Raw genomic sequence first — 15863 nt, 5'->3', positions numbered from 1 at the left:
AAGCGGCGAAAGGAAAACATCAACAACAACACTGGTTGAGACGATGGAGTGTGTGGAAGTGCGCATGTAGTGAGGTGTAGGTTCAGGAGGAGCACACTTCCTGACAAGATGACAGCGAGATTCTCCAGACAGGTCCACCGCTGACATCAACTCCTTCATGGAAACCACTGACCAAATGAACTAAAAAATTGTCAACGAGAGAGAGAGGGAGAGAGAGAAAGAAAGAGAGATGTAGCCTATATAGCATGTCATGTGACAAAAACAGCTGGCGGGAAGAAGGTATGCGTGTGAAAATAACATTAAAGCAAAGAAAATGTTATTTCCACTTGATCATAAATAAATACGCACCCAAAGACCGGGTCGTCTTTGGAATGTAGTAATTCTGAATTTTATGAATGATCACATTCATGTTTGGCCACGCCCCCTTTCAGTCTCTTCTCTAGCTCGGACGCTTTGGAGCTCGCCTCCGTGCTAATTGGTTAGCGGAGCAGCAGGGGCGTGGCGACTATAAAAAGCACCGCGCTCATATAAAAACTAGCCTTGAAACTTTGATCGATGACATTTAACAAGTGATGGAGGACGTTTCATGACCGTTGAGCGAATCGGATATAATCTTTTGTGGACAAACGCCATTGTTGTTGAACCGGAAGAGGATTTATTCTTCTGTAACAAGTCCTGCTTGGCGTCTTCTATGTGAATCAGCTGACATCATGGGGATGCTGCTGTTACTTGCTGCCATGCAAGCGGTGACAATCGCTTTGGTGAGTGCGTGTGTTTTATTATTTTGTCACGCTGACTGTCTCGGGAATTGGACAATGAACTTGGACAGCTAAAACAATCGTTTACGCATCACCTGATTGTAGTCAATTATTTGGAAAGCAGAGCTCGGACGCCGGAAGCGGCATGCATATAGTGGCCACAATGTATTTATCGTTGCTCTGACTGGGACTATATTTACTACAAAACTAGAATACCATGTTATTTTTCAATTAAAAAAATGTATACAACGGTATCATTGACGGCTATTATTTTTTGTTGTAAGCACTTTACATAATATAAATATTGGCTATTGGTTGTGATTTCAAATGCTACAATTTATTTATAATTAATTTCAAGAGGTGCACATGATTGAAATAATAATAATCGCAATGACACACACTCACAAAAACACACACTTATATTATTTATCTATCTATCTATCTATCTATCTATCTATCTATCTATCTATCTATCTATCTATCTATCTATCTCTATATATATATATATATATATATATATATATATATATATATATATATATATATATATATATATACACACACATAGGCATAAATTCAGTGGTTTACATATATACATAGATGGGAACCATTTCCCATTTCATTCCAGAATTGGAGGACATTTACGTCCCACCCATCACATTTTAAATAATCCACATACAAAATACTAAAACATTCAGTTTCTGAGTAAATTCTTGAAGCCCCCCAGACCAAATTGAACAGTTAAAATTACATTTATTTTTTATTATTATTTGTTTTATTGCTGTCTCTTGTGACTGGGGGAACATTTGTTTTAATAAACAATATTCTAAATCATAATTATTACTCATGGAACGTGTTACATATAACAGCACATAAAGTTGAGACCCCATCCCTTCATAGCTTCTTAAGTTAGGGTGATTTTTTCTGCGGTTACGTGTCCCAATCAGAAAACAATCTCTTTCAAAAGATCTTTGTAACAGCAGTTACTATTTGAGTGTGTGCCGCAAGGGTAAAGGAGAAGGTGTGAAACAAAAGATGAAGCAGCAGGGAGGTGGTGGCTGTTGGGCCAGGGGTCAGAGAACATCGCTTTCATACATGCTCAGCCAGCAAAAAAAAAAAGCCTGGCAAAAGGCGACAGTGGGTTACAGATATCCCTGCGGGGCTCGGGACAGAGCTGGGTATTCAACCAATGCTTATAGCCTCTCACACTTTGAGGAATTTCTATGACGTGTGTAACATGAGTCAAACTATTGTCCTGTAAGGTTCTAATGTAGCGCCTCATGGCCTGGAAACGGCTTTGTTTTGAAAACGTGTGCATCCCTTTCGTTCACGTAGGTGACTGCAGAGTGTCCAGTTGTGTGCGAGTGTCCGGCCGGGCCGCCGTCCTGCCCCCCGGGGGTCAGTTCTGTCCCGGATGGATGCGGCTGCTGCAAAGTGTGCGCAGCTCAGCTGAACCAGGACTGCCACGAAGGACGGCCCTGTGACCACCATAAAGGCCTGGAGTGCAACTACGGCAATGACGTTGGTCGTACCCACGGCATCTGCAGGGGTGCGTACCTAAGAAGTGGTTTGACGGCCACCGCGGAGAGCGGTTTTGGCTTTCGGTTGGGCGCAGATTGGCTCTTACTTCAGGGTTGTGTAAGGGAATGTGTAACTTCAGGGAGGGGAATCTGGCTCCTGGGCCAAACGGCTGGAGTTTCTCTTTGATAGGAGCTTGAGGTTTGAAGCCAGAGCCACCTTTCAAAAACAGAGCACCTTCATGAGCTGCACACTGAAAACCAGCCAAGTCCGGGATTTATATAAGTAGTTCAGTGTGTACACAAACAGCCCCATGAAACACACAAACACGCACGCACACACACTGGTATTTTTATATGTGTGTTTTTTTGGGAGTGTTTCTATATAAAGGGGTGTTTTCGGGGTGTTGGAATGGGGGAGTCCAACCAGAGATGGGAAAAGTACTGACATTTTCCATTTGAGTAAAAGTACAATTACTTGTGTAAAAAAACAACTTTGGTAAAAGTAAAAGTACTCACTCAAATAATTACTCAAATACAAGTAAAAAAGTACAGGCTCTGAAATGTACTTGGCGAGTAGAAGTAAAAATTATATTTACCGGATGTTTACTCCTACGTCAATTTGAAAATATTAGCTAATGGAACAAAAATGGGTATAAATTGGCCAGTTGACTGATTACTATCAAATTCTAATTATCCATCCGTTGTAGCGGCCCTCATATTTATGGGTTGTTCTAATCCAGCCAATTGCATGTCGTGTGAAACGCTTCATATGATTGGCGGAGCCAGGAGGCATTGACGGCTGCTTTTTCTTCCAGGTCAAGTATTTTAATCGTTTTCATGCATTTAAAAACAAAAGTAACAACCTTGTTTTGAAAATGTATCAAGTAAAAAGTACAGATACTCATGTTAACTCATTCACTCGCAACCATTTTGACTGAAGCAACCCCCTTCGCTCCCGGCTGTTTTACTTTATTTTGACTGATTTTGCAAGGCACACAGAATATTGTGTTCTATTGCTATAAAAACATGGAACTTACCAAAAAGAAGGTTAGAGTCTCTTCTTTCATCAGGAAAAAAAGTATATTTCTATCTGTTTCCGTTGTGCATTAGAATATAGCAAATCTGTTTAAAACACTGGGGAATAGTTTTTTGCAACATGGCCCTGGTTAATCTCTTATACTCTTCTGCCACCTCATCAGGTCACAGGCTGCATCAAAACCTTCTGTATGCTCTAGCATGAAAAAAACAAACATTAAAAACACGTATAAATGCGTTTTTGGGGCCATTGCAATATTTAAAATATACGTTTTTATGCGTTTTGGGGAGTAAATGAGTTAAAATGTAACGGACAAAAGTAAAAAGTAGTCGTAGTAGATAAATACTCAGGAAAGCACAACGTACTGAAAAAAAAAAGACTCAAGTAAAGTAACAAAGTATTTGTACTTCGTTACTTCCCATCTCTGAGTCCCACCGAGGGAGTAAAGGGGAACAACATTGTAAACAAGTCCAAATTCCTTTCACGGCTAAGAATAGAATTTGGTTGACCAATTTGGAGATAGTGTGTCATTCCTCACTTGCTGCACTCTCTTTAAATTGAGCCTCTTTCTGCTCTCTTTTTTAATCTAATCCACTCATCTTTCCTGCTCCTAGCAAAGGCAGAAGGCCGCTCCTGTGAATACAACGGGCGCATCTATCAAAACGGCGAGAACTTTCGAGCCGGCTGCAAGCACCAGTGCACCTGCATCGACGGGGCAGTGGGTTGCGTGCCCCTTTGCCCCAGCCACCTGCCCCTGGCATCACCTTCCTGTCCGGCCCCACACCTGGTCAAGGTGCCGGGCCAGTGCTGCCTCAGCATCGACTGCCACAGGGGAACAACCGTCATGCCGCCGGTGCACCGGCGACCTCAACCTCCTGCTTACCCGCCGTACCCCTTCATCCCCTACCCAGCTTACCCTTATGCCAAGCCGTACGCAAAACCTTACCAGAAGTTGTATCCCTACAAACCCAAAAACGAGATGGGAAACGAACTAGTGGAGGTGGGCGGCAAATGGGACAAGCCCCGCAGCCACAAGCACCTGGCGGGTAAGTACGAGCATCGTGTTTGTGTTGTAGCCATTTTGACCCTCTGACGCACAAATGGCCCCACTGTGAGCCTTTGGCTGTGTGTGTGTGTCAGCATTTACATGTGGCTTGTTTTCCACTGGCTCCCTGCACACCAGAGGTGCTCTCTCTCACATACACAGGTCTCACACAGCACATACCTCTGTCACCCAGCCTTCCCTCTCTGTAATCACCCTCTCACTGAATGAAGCCAGTGTGCTTTGCATCTCTATTTGCCTCACCCCCACCCCCCCTCTGCTGCTTCAACTCCTAATTTAACGTTCACTGATCTTAAGACGCTGATGGTTTTCGCGTTTGGCCTTCACGCTCTCTTTCGTCCTCTCTCGTAGCCTGGAGGCAGGTGGGAGATCAGTGCGTGGTGCAGACCACTTCCTGGTCCCAGTGTTCTCGCAGCTGCGGGATGGGCATTTCCTCACGGGTAACCAACGACAATGCTCGATGTAAGCTGGTCAAGGAGACCCGTCTTTGCAACATACGGCCCTGCAGCTCCATGTCAATCCCGGCCAAGGTGAGGAACATTTCCTAGAAGAATGTTGCCTCTATCTATGGCTCACAATCACTATGTATAATGTGCTGAGTTTACTCAGGAAAGGGTTGCTCTCAAGGGATTAGATCTGTATTAATATCATGCTGAGTAGCATGGAGACATGCTGGTCTGTTCCATCTATTCACGGTCCTGTTGCTGTGTGGCCAACGTCTCATGTGGGATGTGATGAATGATGGAATTTGTCACTTCCTTTGAACCCAGAAATATTAGCGGTTGGCTACTTGAAAGGTAACGTTATTCAAAAATAGGATATTTTGAAATGTCATGCATGCATCATTTAGTCATATGATCGGATTTAAACATCTAAATCTGAAGAAATCCTTCCCCTTACATACACCTTGATAAATAGAGCTTTTTAAACAAGTTCAACGTAATGGCGAGTCAGGACCTAAAAATGAATATCGAGGGTCCAGTATTTTAAATTGTAGTTTTATTGAAAGGATAGATATGAATAGTATGCATTTTAACAGCATGCCACATACATTATCCAAAGCAATATTTATATATTAACGCAACTTCATGGCACCATTACACTGGTGCCTTGACATATGACTGACCCGACTTATGAGTTGTTTGAGATAAAAGCTGTGATTCGGCTGATGTTATGCTTTGACTTGTTAGCGTGAGGGTTGCATGGTGGCAGTGAAATCAGTTCAAATTCCTTCACAATAAGCAGCAGTTTGATAAATTACGAACTACTCGTCAAAAAAAGAGGCTGAAGCTTTTTAATGCCACTCCTACTTGTAGTACAACTTGAGCACCCATATTGGGCTGCCAGGTCGTATCGGTGGCCTACTCAGACTCAGTACAGCAGTGCTACTTTGTTTTGGTTTCTTTTTTAGCTGTTCACAAATCACAAAAACAATCTTAATATTAGGAACACATTAGCAATCTAAAATGACAATATTTGTCCAATCTCAGTAAATTAATTTGAGTGTATAGCATTTGAAATTTTTATTTTTTATTTTATTTATGTGATATTTTATTGCCATTCTTTTATATATATTTTTTTGCATTTATTATTTATTCAATCTATTTTATTATTTCTTCAATTGAACAAATATCCTGCTTTAATATTCTTAGGTTTATTTACTTTTTACAATTTCAGTTCATGCATTTTTGTTATTTAAATGACATCTTTAATATTTTCTTTCCAACGTTTCGACATCAACCGGATCATTTCTGCCAGTCCTGTAGCGTGACGTCATCGGTAGGCGACCCTGATATGATCTGGCAGCCCGATCACATCTAGTACCCACACCCAAAAAAACAAAACAATCTTGCATTAAGAATGGGTCTGCTATCTTAATGCTAATGCTATCATATAAGGGCCTTGACATGCTAATGGTTAGCATTGATAGTCACAGTTTCAGAACTCTTTAAACAATGTATATTTGAACACAAATGGTGGTAGACAGCAGTGGAAGAAAGTACACAATACAATCATATATTTTTTATCCTTTATGAAAAATGACTCACTTACAGTAGTACCTACTGTACAGAACACAGCTCTTTAGCCTTATAAGGCTTTTACTCTTAGTGTTGACAATATAAAAATGAAGTATACTGCCCTACTACATACATAAAAAAGATGATTATATTTTAGAACACTTCATATCGCTGAAAACCTTTCCCTCTTTGTTTGTGGGGTTTTGTAATTGGAGTTGCACTCAGCGTCTCTGCTGTGTGATTTAAAGAGCACTCGAGTCACCCACTCTGTCGCTCTTTCACAATTCCCTCACATCAACCGCCGGCAAATGCTCTGCGATGCCCCGACCCACTCAGGAGGCTTAAGGGTTGTTATGCACCTGTTTCACGCAGTGTTTGCAGAGCTGTCGTGGGTGTTAAGATGTGCATCAGCGCCAGTCGTTGCTTGGTGGTGGTACGCTCTTAGTAGGCTGTTAACACATGCGGTATTCTGACTTTTTTTTTTTTTACTTTAGTACATTAAGTTTGCTTTCGAGTCTGTGTGTTTCAGTAATGACTTGTTTCACACTGCTAATACCAAGCAAATGGAAGCACAATATTATAAAGCTGTCTTTGTTTTCCCATTCATGTTTTCCCATTCATGGGGCACGGGGGCGCTCAAGGGCTACATCCCATCTGACCTCTGAGCATCAGACATTGGACACGTCACCTGCACATCACAGGATTGACACACAGAGGCAGACAGCCATTCGCAAACACTACTACTAACAATTTAGTGTTGTTAAACTAGACAACAATCTAGTTGTGTTTTTGTGATGAAGATGTGCAGACAAACATTAATGCTGGGGAAAGGTATTTCCTTTTACACAGACCTGCAAAAATGATTTTTTTTAAAAGCTTGTCATTGCAGATCTACTTCAAAAACAAATGTTCAGTTTCATTGGTCTGCATACATGTGTTAACTAAATTGCTAGCAAGATTTGAATGTGGCCTCACTTCAATCACCTCTTGTGTCTCTGTCCAAAGAAACACCCCAAGCGCACTAATGTGCGTGCATGGCTGAAAGCCAAAGCAGCTACATTGCTAGAAAAAATGAAATGTTACCGGTTTGATGTTGTGTTGTTTTGAATGTCCAATCAGTGAAAACATAAGGTATCTTACATGATGTAGGGGAGAGTGGGGTAATTTGTGCCAAGGGGCAAGTAGTACCACCACTGTTATTTAGCAAACCATAGAGGAAGTTGGTCATGTGACCACATATTTTTTAAGAGACATCCATTTCGCTCATCCGGTAAAAAAGGGAGACGCGTGACTTGAGAGGTAAGCACATATAAGTTCAAAAAACATATTTTTGCCCTCCAAAGTAACATTTCTATGATTAACTCATTCACTCCCAGCCATTTTCACTGAAGCAACACCCTTCGCTCCTGGCTGTTTTACTGGATTTTGACTGATTTTGCAAGGCCCACAGAATATTGTGTGCTATTGCTATAAAGACATGGAACCTACATAAAGAAAGATTAGAGTCTCTTCTTTCAGCAGGAAAAAAAAGTATATTTCCATCTGTTTCCATTTTGCAGCAATTAGCATTAGAATATAGCTAAGTTTCATCATTAGTCACAAACCTGTTGAAAACAGTGGGCAAAAGAGCCTTTTGCAATATGGCCCTGGTTGATCTCTTATACTCTGCTGCCACCTGCTGGCCGTTTTTTGTAATAACGAACTACCATTGCTTTCAATGACCTCTTCAGGTCAGAGGTTGCATCAAAGCCTTCTGTATGCTCTAGCATAAAAAAGAAAAAACATTTTTAAAAAAACGTATAATACATTTTGGGGACAATGGCAATATTTAAAATAGTTTTTTTAAATTGTTAATACGTTTTTGGGAGCAAATGAGTTAAGTTTTTTTTGGGCTGTGTTTGAACAATTATAGACAACTTTAAAAACAGTTCACACATATTTTAGTGCTTTAGTAAGCTACATCATGAGTCTATATGCAGTGTTTCCCACACCATTTTAATATGTGGGTAAACAGGCCGCCACCCAAGAAGTTTTCAAGAAAATTTAATAAAAATATATTTAAAAAAATAAACCAGATATACTGCATGTAACGTTAGTTCATCGTCACTCACTTGTGGATCTTGAGGCTAGAGGAGATGCAAGTAAAACGACTGAGTACCAAACCCCCCTCACCCCCACCCCGGCTGGAGTCCATCCACCCAAGTAGATTTCAAATATGTGGGAAACACTGCCATATGGTTAACATAATGCTGGCTCAAAACAGCTGGGGGTGGGGGGGGGGGGTGCATTTTTTTTTCAAAATGGTTGGCTTGGAGTAATTTGTGCCAAAGGACCTGGGTTCAATTGTGCCAATGGCACAACTTCCCCTAAATTGTGATGATTTACTCTATACTACGTTCTTGTATTTTATTGTTGTAAACTGTATTCTTACATTTGATCACTAAAAGTATGTGCTATTCTTATTTTTGATCAAAATTCATCATGCCACCAGATACAGAAGGAAGACAGACAGGGTTTCAACTACTCATGAGGAATTGGAAAGAGCAGTGAAAGAGGGGAAGACCATACGTCAGGTTGGAAAGGAGATAAACAAAACAAAAATATATAGGGGTAAGAAAAAAAATAGGCTCTGGCTTACCCTTCCGAGCACTCACCAAATGACAAATCTGGTCTTCACAAGTTATTTTTCCCCTGCAAAAATCCACAGGAAAAAAAAGAACAGAATTGTAAAAAATAAGACAGTGAAAACAAGAATTGTGACTGACACACCTGAAAAGATGGAGTTGGAGAAGGCTCACAAAGAAAGAGAAGACAAAAAGGGCTGAACAGGAAAAGAAAAAGAATGAAAGAAGACAGAGCTTTCAAATTCCTTCTTTTTAACTTCTGTTGCTAACCCCTTCCTCTTCTTCACTGTCAACCTCTACAGAAAGGAAGGAAGTGCTCCCGAACACACAAGGCCCCGGAGCCGCACCGCCTGTCCTACGCCGGCTGCCGGAGCACCCGCCTGCACAGGCCCAACTACTGCGGGGTGTGCAGAGACGGCCGCTGCTGCTCGCCTCGTCGCACGCGGACCGCCAGCGTCACCTTCGCCTGCCCCGATGGCGAACGCTTCACCAGATCCGTCATGTTTATCCAGTCGTGCAAGTGCAGCGACGAGTGCAATCATCTCAATGAGGCGGCCATGCCCCCGCAGCTCTGGCTCTACGGAGACACACACAAGTTCATTGACTAGTTGGCTGGCTAGCGCTTAAGACCCTACATTCCTATCAACAACAACTCAAAAAACATTGACACCCCCCACCCCATGCAGTGCCGCAGCCACGTGCACAGATAGACCCCTAATGGTGCTCCAGCACCATCCCTTTTACCCTGGATGAGAAAAGTGCCCTTTGCCTGGAGCTCATTTTTTCTTCTTAAGTCAACATTTGAGAAGAAGAAAAACAACACACATTTTGTCATCAATTCTCCCCAAAAGTGTTTCGATATCAGACTGCTACTATGAGTTGTTGTGAGAATTGTGCCCCTTCCTGTGCAGTGCGCACAAGCCATTTGAACAGGGGTGTGTAGACTTTTTATATCAACTGTAGCTTGCATTCACCTCTTTTGTAAATAGGTTTATTGACTGTTGATTGTGTTCACAGAAAATAATACATAAGTTTAAAAATATCTATGTATCTACTTTTTTTTTCTCATGAATAATTTTGGTGATGTGTGCTCATTGTTGGCTCAATCACCTGCCCCCAAAAATGTCTGTGCATGTGCCTGAATGCTAAATTTAATCTGTTATTTTGTTCTTGTTTTTGGTGTTATTAATACAGTGTTTCCCAACCTTTATTGAAACGATCACATTTCATTTGATTAGTCGGAAAACGAATTAACTCATTCACTGCCATTGACGGCTATAGACGTCAAAAATTCATTGAAACTATTTCTATTAGTTAAACTTGTTTTTCACTTTTGTTAACAAGAGTATGAAAACCTAGAATAAAATTATTGTACATTTAGAACAGATATAACATTTGTGATTAATCTTGATTTAACTATTGAAGTCATGCGATTACAATTACAAATTCGCCTGAGGCCCCTAATTTTTTAATAATTTATTTGCCTGATGCCCCTAATTTTTAATAATCTTTTCTTTAAAAATAAAATAAAAAATATATATATTTTTTAATTGTCTAGGTTTTCATAATCTTGTTAACAAAAATTGGGAAAAAAAGTTAAACTAATAGAAATGGTTCAAAATTAATTTTTGATGTGTATAGCCGTCAATGGCAGTGAATGAGTTAATTTGTTCATACATATCTTTGTTCATCTCTCTATGCCAGCAACGTGTACTGACAAGCAGAACAATTCAATGCTTTTCCACTAGATGGCAGAATATACAATAAACATGCTTATCCACCTGACATTTACACAATAAAGATTAGATTTGAGAGTAAATTGAGCCGAGAACATTGATATTTCATATAGGGTCTAATTTTTCATGGCAATTTTGTTTAATAGATTCAAAAGAAAATTTGCTCAAATGGTTGGGAAACACTGCATTAAAGAGCAAAAAAAAAGAAAGAAAAAAAAAAGACTAACTATTACAGATTAAATTCTCATTGAGAATAATGAAGATTAAAATTCCAATATATGAATAATTTAAAAGTACTATACAACAGCAAGTGACCTTTCAATCACCCTGTAGATACATCCACTAAGGCCAGCTTCCTTGGTGGATGTACAGTATGAGTAGATGCAAGGTATGTGCTTACATCGTCATTAGTGATTTTGTTTTCCGGGGAGAAGAATGGGAAGAATTTTGAGTGCATCATCATCATCATCATCATCATCATCATCATCATCAGATCAGCTCTGCATTAGTGTAGATTAAATTTTATTTTTATGTCCTTTATGACTTTTGTTTGCTGGGGGATTCCATGTAAATAGCTGACAGACGAATAGTAACTGTTGCCGTTTCATTTTGTTGGTCATGTGACACAAGTTATGAATGAAAGCGGCCCAAATGCCCAAATGTGGAGTACTTGACCCAAAGGCCTGATGATGACACACTCGTGGCCCGTGGCCTTATTTGGTATTTATTGATTCATTCGTATTTATTGTTGGGTTTCACACACCGTTAGGGAATGCAGCAAGTTTGGTTCATCCGAGGAACAAAACAGCGGAGGTCTGTCGGTCATTGCATGAGGAGAACTTCCACAGATTGATATCAGTCACACTGAAGATGGAAAAAAAAAGAGATGAAACCTGACGTGCCGAGGTTTGAAACGTGTGCCAAGGTTCATTTACACAGCTGGACTCCTCCCCTGTTTTGTCTCATCAAGAAACTGAGGTATTTAGCAAGCACCGGAGGAACAAGCCTGGGAATCAGGCACCAGAAAGTCAACTGCCCGATCCTGCGCAAATTACAATCTTCACTTGAGGAGCAGCAAGAGCTAAATCCTCGCTGGCTGGGTTGCTATAAAAAAAAAAAACTGCATAAACCTATCATTTGCGACGCGAGGGCGGAACTGCTGTTCTGCCAAAAAGGGCCTGTCATCAAGAAGCTACAGTTGGAGGCTGAGTCGTGAACCCAAAGCATTAGTCACACTTCTTGCTGTTATTGTAAAGTGCAGTCAAGGAAGGGACTGTCGTCAAAGGAGTATTTTGGTTCTGCGCAATCAACAAGAAGCTCACGTTTTTGGAACTTGATTCATGATCACACGCCTTACATATTTTAAACCATGAGAAGCATTCTTTTGAAATAGTTCTTCCTGCTGTGCCATAGTGGCTTAAGCAATTTTTTTTCTTTCATACAAGCTTTCTTAGTCAAATGTCATGTTTCTATGCTGTTGCTCTGGAACTATACCTTTAGTTTTGTTATAGGGACATACTAGAGCAGCAATGTCCAGGCTGTATATGGCCCAACCTTTTTACCAGTTGTACTGACATAGTCCATGTATATTTTAGCACTGAATGCGTCTGGGTTCGGATCCTTGCATGTGTCCCATGCAAATGTTGAGGATTGTAAATCTGAGTGTACATTAGATTCCATCTGTAATAATTACAGTATGATTTATATTGTATATTCCATTAAAGATTTCTACAGTCAATTATTGTTGGTTGAACGACTGTCTCACAATTTTATTTTATTTTTTAATTAACAAATACTTCACTCCTACGCTTGGATGTCAGAAATGCAATGGGCCAATATATTGTCAGGTATTACCAGTACCTTATTTTAAATCTCAGGGGTGGGTGGGGTTGGCAGATAAAAAAATAAAATGGACATGTAAAATTGTTTAGTAAAATAATTCAAATTTAAAATTATTTTATAAACCAATTATTTGATCAAATAAAAATATACAATTATTGGTTATTTTTTAAGCTACTTGTCGACTATCGGTCTCGTGCCGGTATTTAGCCTCAATGGCACCACCAAGGCCTGCCCTTTTTTGTTTTGTTTAATGGCAATAAAACAACGAATTTTGATTAATCACAATTAATCGCTTTCCACCCGCCAAATTTGAAGAGCACCGGTTAATTATTTTCACATTTAATGTTATGAGGACGTCTTCAACATTTTTTTAATCCACTGCACACGACGCTCATCCTCTTTTTCTAATCAGTTAATTACTTGCATAATTTAAAATGGACAAAAAAGACCCCGATATTTTGACATGAACAAATATTCTAAATGTGATACGCAAACATTCATTAAATGCTTTACTTTAATGCATGTATTTATGTTTATTGCTCAAACACAATCTGTGCTACCTTAAACGTAGCCAGCCGCAGTCACGCTAAAGGATAATCTATGGTCAAAATTAATAGTGCGATTAATCTGCGTTAATTCACGATTGATGCGATCATTTTTTTGTGACTAATTAATCAATTAACGATTTAACTTTGACAGCACTAGTCAAAACACAAATAACAAACAGATACCTTTAACCAAGTTATTCCACAAAAAAAGTATGAAATATAACTGTTTTCTTTCTCCATAAATAATAATAAAATGAGTACCAAATTAAATAATTTACAAAAGAAAAGCTTGACTGTTCGAAACGGAATAGGATGAAGCAACTGCTTATCTCGTCCTATCCCGATTTTACTTATTTCTTTCACTCATTATTCATAAATGCCTTGACAAAAATTGTACTTTCAACCACTGTTTTATTATTCCTCCCTAGTGTATGTCATGGCCACCCCTATAAATTTACTTGGCCAGTGAAACTCAAAATATTAACTGTGCTGTTATTACTCTTTGCAAATTCGATCATTAGTAACCAAAGTATATTAGTAGGAATTTAAACTTGGTTACACACATAAAGACAATTGGGCTGTTTTTACAACAAGCAACAGGCACCTTTGCCGTGAATTGCGTAATAACTACAAGTAGCAATTTTGCTCATTAAACCGCTTCTTAGCTTGTGGTCTAGCGGTTAATGTGCATAACCCACATGAGCGTGTTCACGGGATAAAGTCTCGCTCTCTCCGTTTAAAAAAAATAAAATAATACATATATATTATATAAATAACTACAATTTTTTGACAACATCTTATATGCTCTGAGAGCGGCCTACCCAATGTCATATTTGTATAAACGTGGGTTCCCCAGGCGGGAGAAATTATTTTCCAAAGCAATTATTTCTTTGCCGTCATTAACACCTTATGTCTTGTTCAGACTGCCAGCCAAAATCTGATTTTTAGCCCATCCAGATTGAACGTGGATGGCTCTCCCAGCGAACACGTACAGTTGGGGCCCATATGGGCACCACTTGGTCTAGTTAGGCTTTGGCTAGGCATGGGCTTAAAGTGGGCTTTGTTGTTGGGCCCCACTTGGGCAGTAGGTGGGCAGTAGATGGGCAAAACTAAATATGGGCAAGAAGTGGGCTCTGGCTGGGCTTCACTCCAAAATATTCCAATTTGAAGAGAATGGTATGAACGCTGCCACACAAAAAACTACAGATGTGCTGACTGCTTAATGGCATACGTCACTTCCCCCTTTCCCCATTCGTTACAAAGACTGAAGTCAATTTGAATGTCGATGCATGATTTCTGCTTTCATGGCAGAAGTTGCAAAACAACAGAAACGTTTTGTCTGAGGAGACAAACAATAAATAAGAAAAAGGGAATCTACCCGGATAAAAGGACAGTCAGAGATCAACATTGGCCTGGCTTTCACTTGTCCTCATGGGAAATGTGGTCTTCCTTCAGGCATAACATTATCTTATTTGTCCATATGGTGCCGTCATAATCAACGTAAACTGAAAGTTCCTTAGTGCTGCTTAAAAGCTTGTAACAAAAAACAGTAACTGTGTGGCATGCAGTGGCGTGCACAGAGATTTTGGGGGGCAAGTGCTCTGGGGGGCACAAGGAATATATATACCTTACTGACAATTCCGAGATGACGTCACAAGTCAAGATGGCCGTCAATTTGGTGAACGTTGGACTTTGGATTGTTGTAATTTGATTTGTGAGGATTATTTTGATTTCAAAATGTAATGAGATGTCGTTTGTATGATAAGTCACAGGAAAAAGCATTACAATCTGCCGTTTGTTTTCACCATATAAAGGAAGCATTTGCATTGTGTTGCATTGGGGGCATATCAGAAATGCCCGGATGTCAATAGAAGTTTTTTAATAAAAATTACACACACATAATAATAATAATTAATATTACCCCACAGCTAGTTTTAATAACAGCCTATTAGGGCAACATAACTGCAAGACTTGTAGAATAGAAGTAACTTACAGTTAAGGTTTGTACTAAATAATAGCTAATAATTTAGCTAATAATTTAGCTAATAATAGCTTCATGCTTCCTTTTACCGCCATTAGTCTTACTATTTGGTGGTTATCACGTTATCTATTATTGAATTAGCATATAGCATTTTAAACTAGGTGGCTAATATCGGCTAATTTATGCTCAGTTGTTTGTGCTGTATGAGACATGCTACTTCACAACAAAATTAATCATACAGCTTTTCTAAATGATTGTGTCAACATTGAACTGTCCTCAGTAAAGTGTTTATTTTAAAAAAACAACAACAACAACAACATAAAAAAACAAACTTTTCCAAAGGGTGTGAGCACCACTAGGGGTCTACCTGTGCACGCCAGTGGTGGCATGAGTGTGAAAGTGCCCTTATGGGTACAATCAGGAATACCATAATAAGTCCAGTGGGCCCCAGCTGGGGGAAAGCTGTGGTTGCCCATTTGGGTTTTAGCAATGAGGCCCATCTTGAGCCCATCTCGACAGCAACAATTGTTTAAAACTTAGTACAGGTTGAATCACAAAGAATACACCAATATCATTACACAATATTTAAAAAATTAAAAACAATGGAAAACTAGCTTGAACACACTTGTTTTACATACAGTACCTTCAAGTTTTTATGTCACGCTTTACAATTACAAGTGCTCAATGTGGCCACCACCGGCAGCACAGACAACCTCAAGCCGATCTGAGAATTCCTC

General features: G+C 39.7%; 1 protein-coding gene across 1 annotated transcript; it reads left to right on the top strand.

The window, feature by feature from the left end:
• The first annotated feature begins 506 nt into the window (after window positions 1-506).
• Window positions 507-12493, top strand: LOC147184290 (CCN family member 1). Its single transcript, XM_086067570.1, has 5 exons — window positions 507-761; window positions 2094-2307; window positions 3929-4360; window positions 4729-4907; window positions 9322-12493. Exons 1-5 carry the CDS (start codon window positions 711-713, stop codon window positions 9625-9627), a joined length of 1182 nt encoding a protein of 393 aa, XP_085923696.1. The 5' UTR covers window positions 507-710; the 3' UTR covers window positions 9628-12493.
• The last annotated feature ends 3370 nt before the right edge of the window (window positions 12494-15863 follow it).

This window comes from Leptonotus elevatus, chromosome 1, assembly GCF_054856555.1.
Source record: "Leptonotus elevatus isolate MCC_2025b chromosome 1, RoL_Lele_1.0, whole genome shotgun sequence".
Lineage (NCBI taxonomy): Eukaryota > Metazoa > Chordata > Actinopteri > Syngnathiformes > Syngnathidae > Leptonotus > Leptonotus elevatus.
Note: the sequence above shows the minus strand (reverse complement) of the source record. Positions and strands in the feature narration are given on the sequence as shown.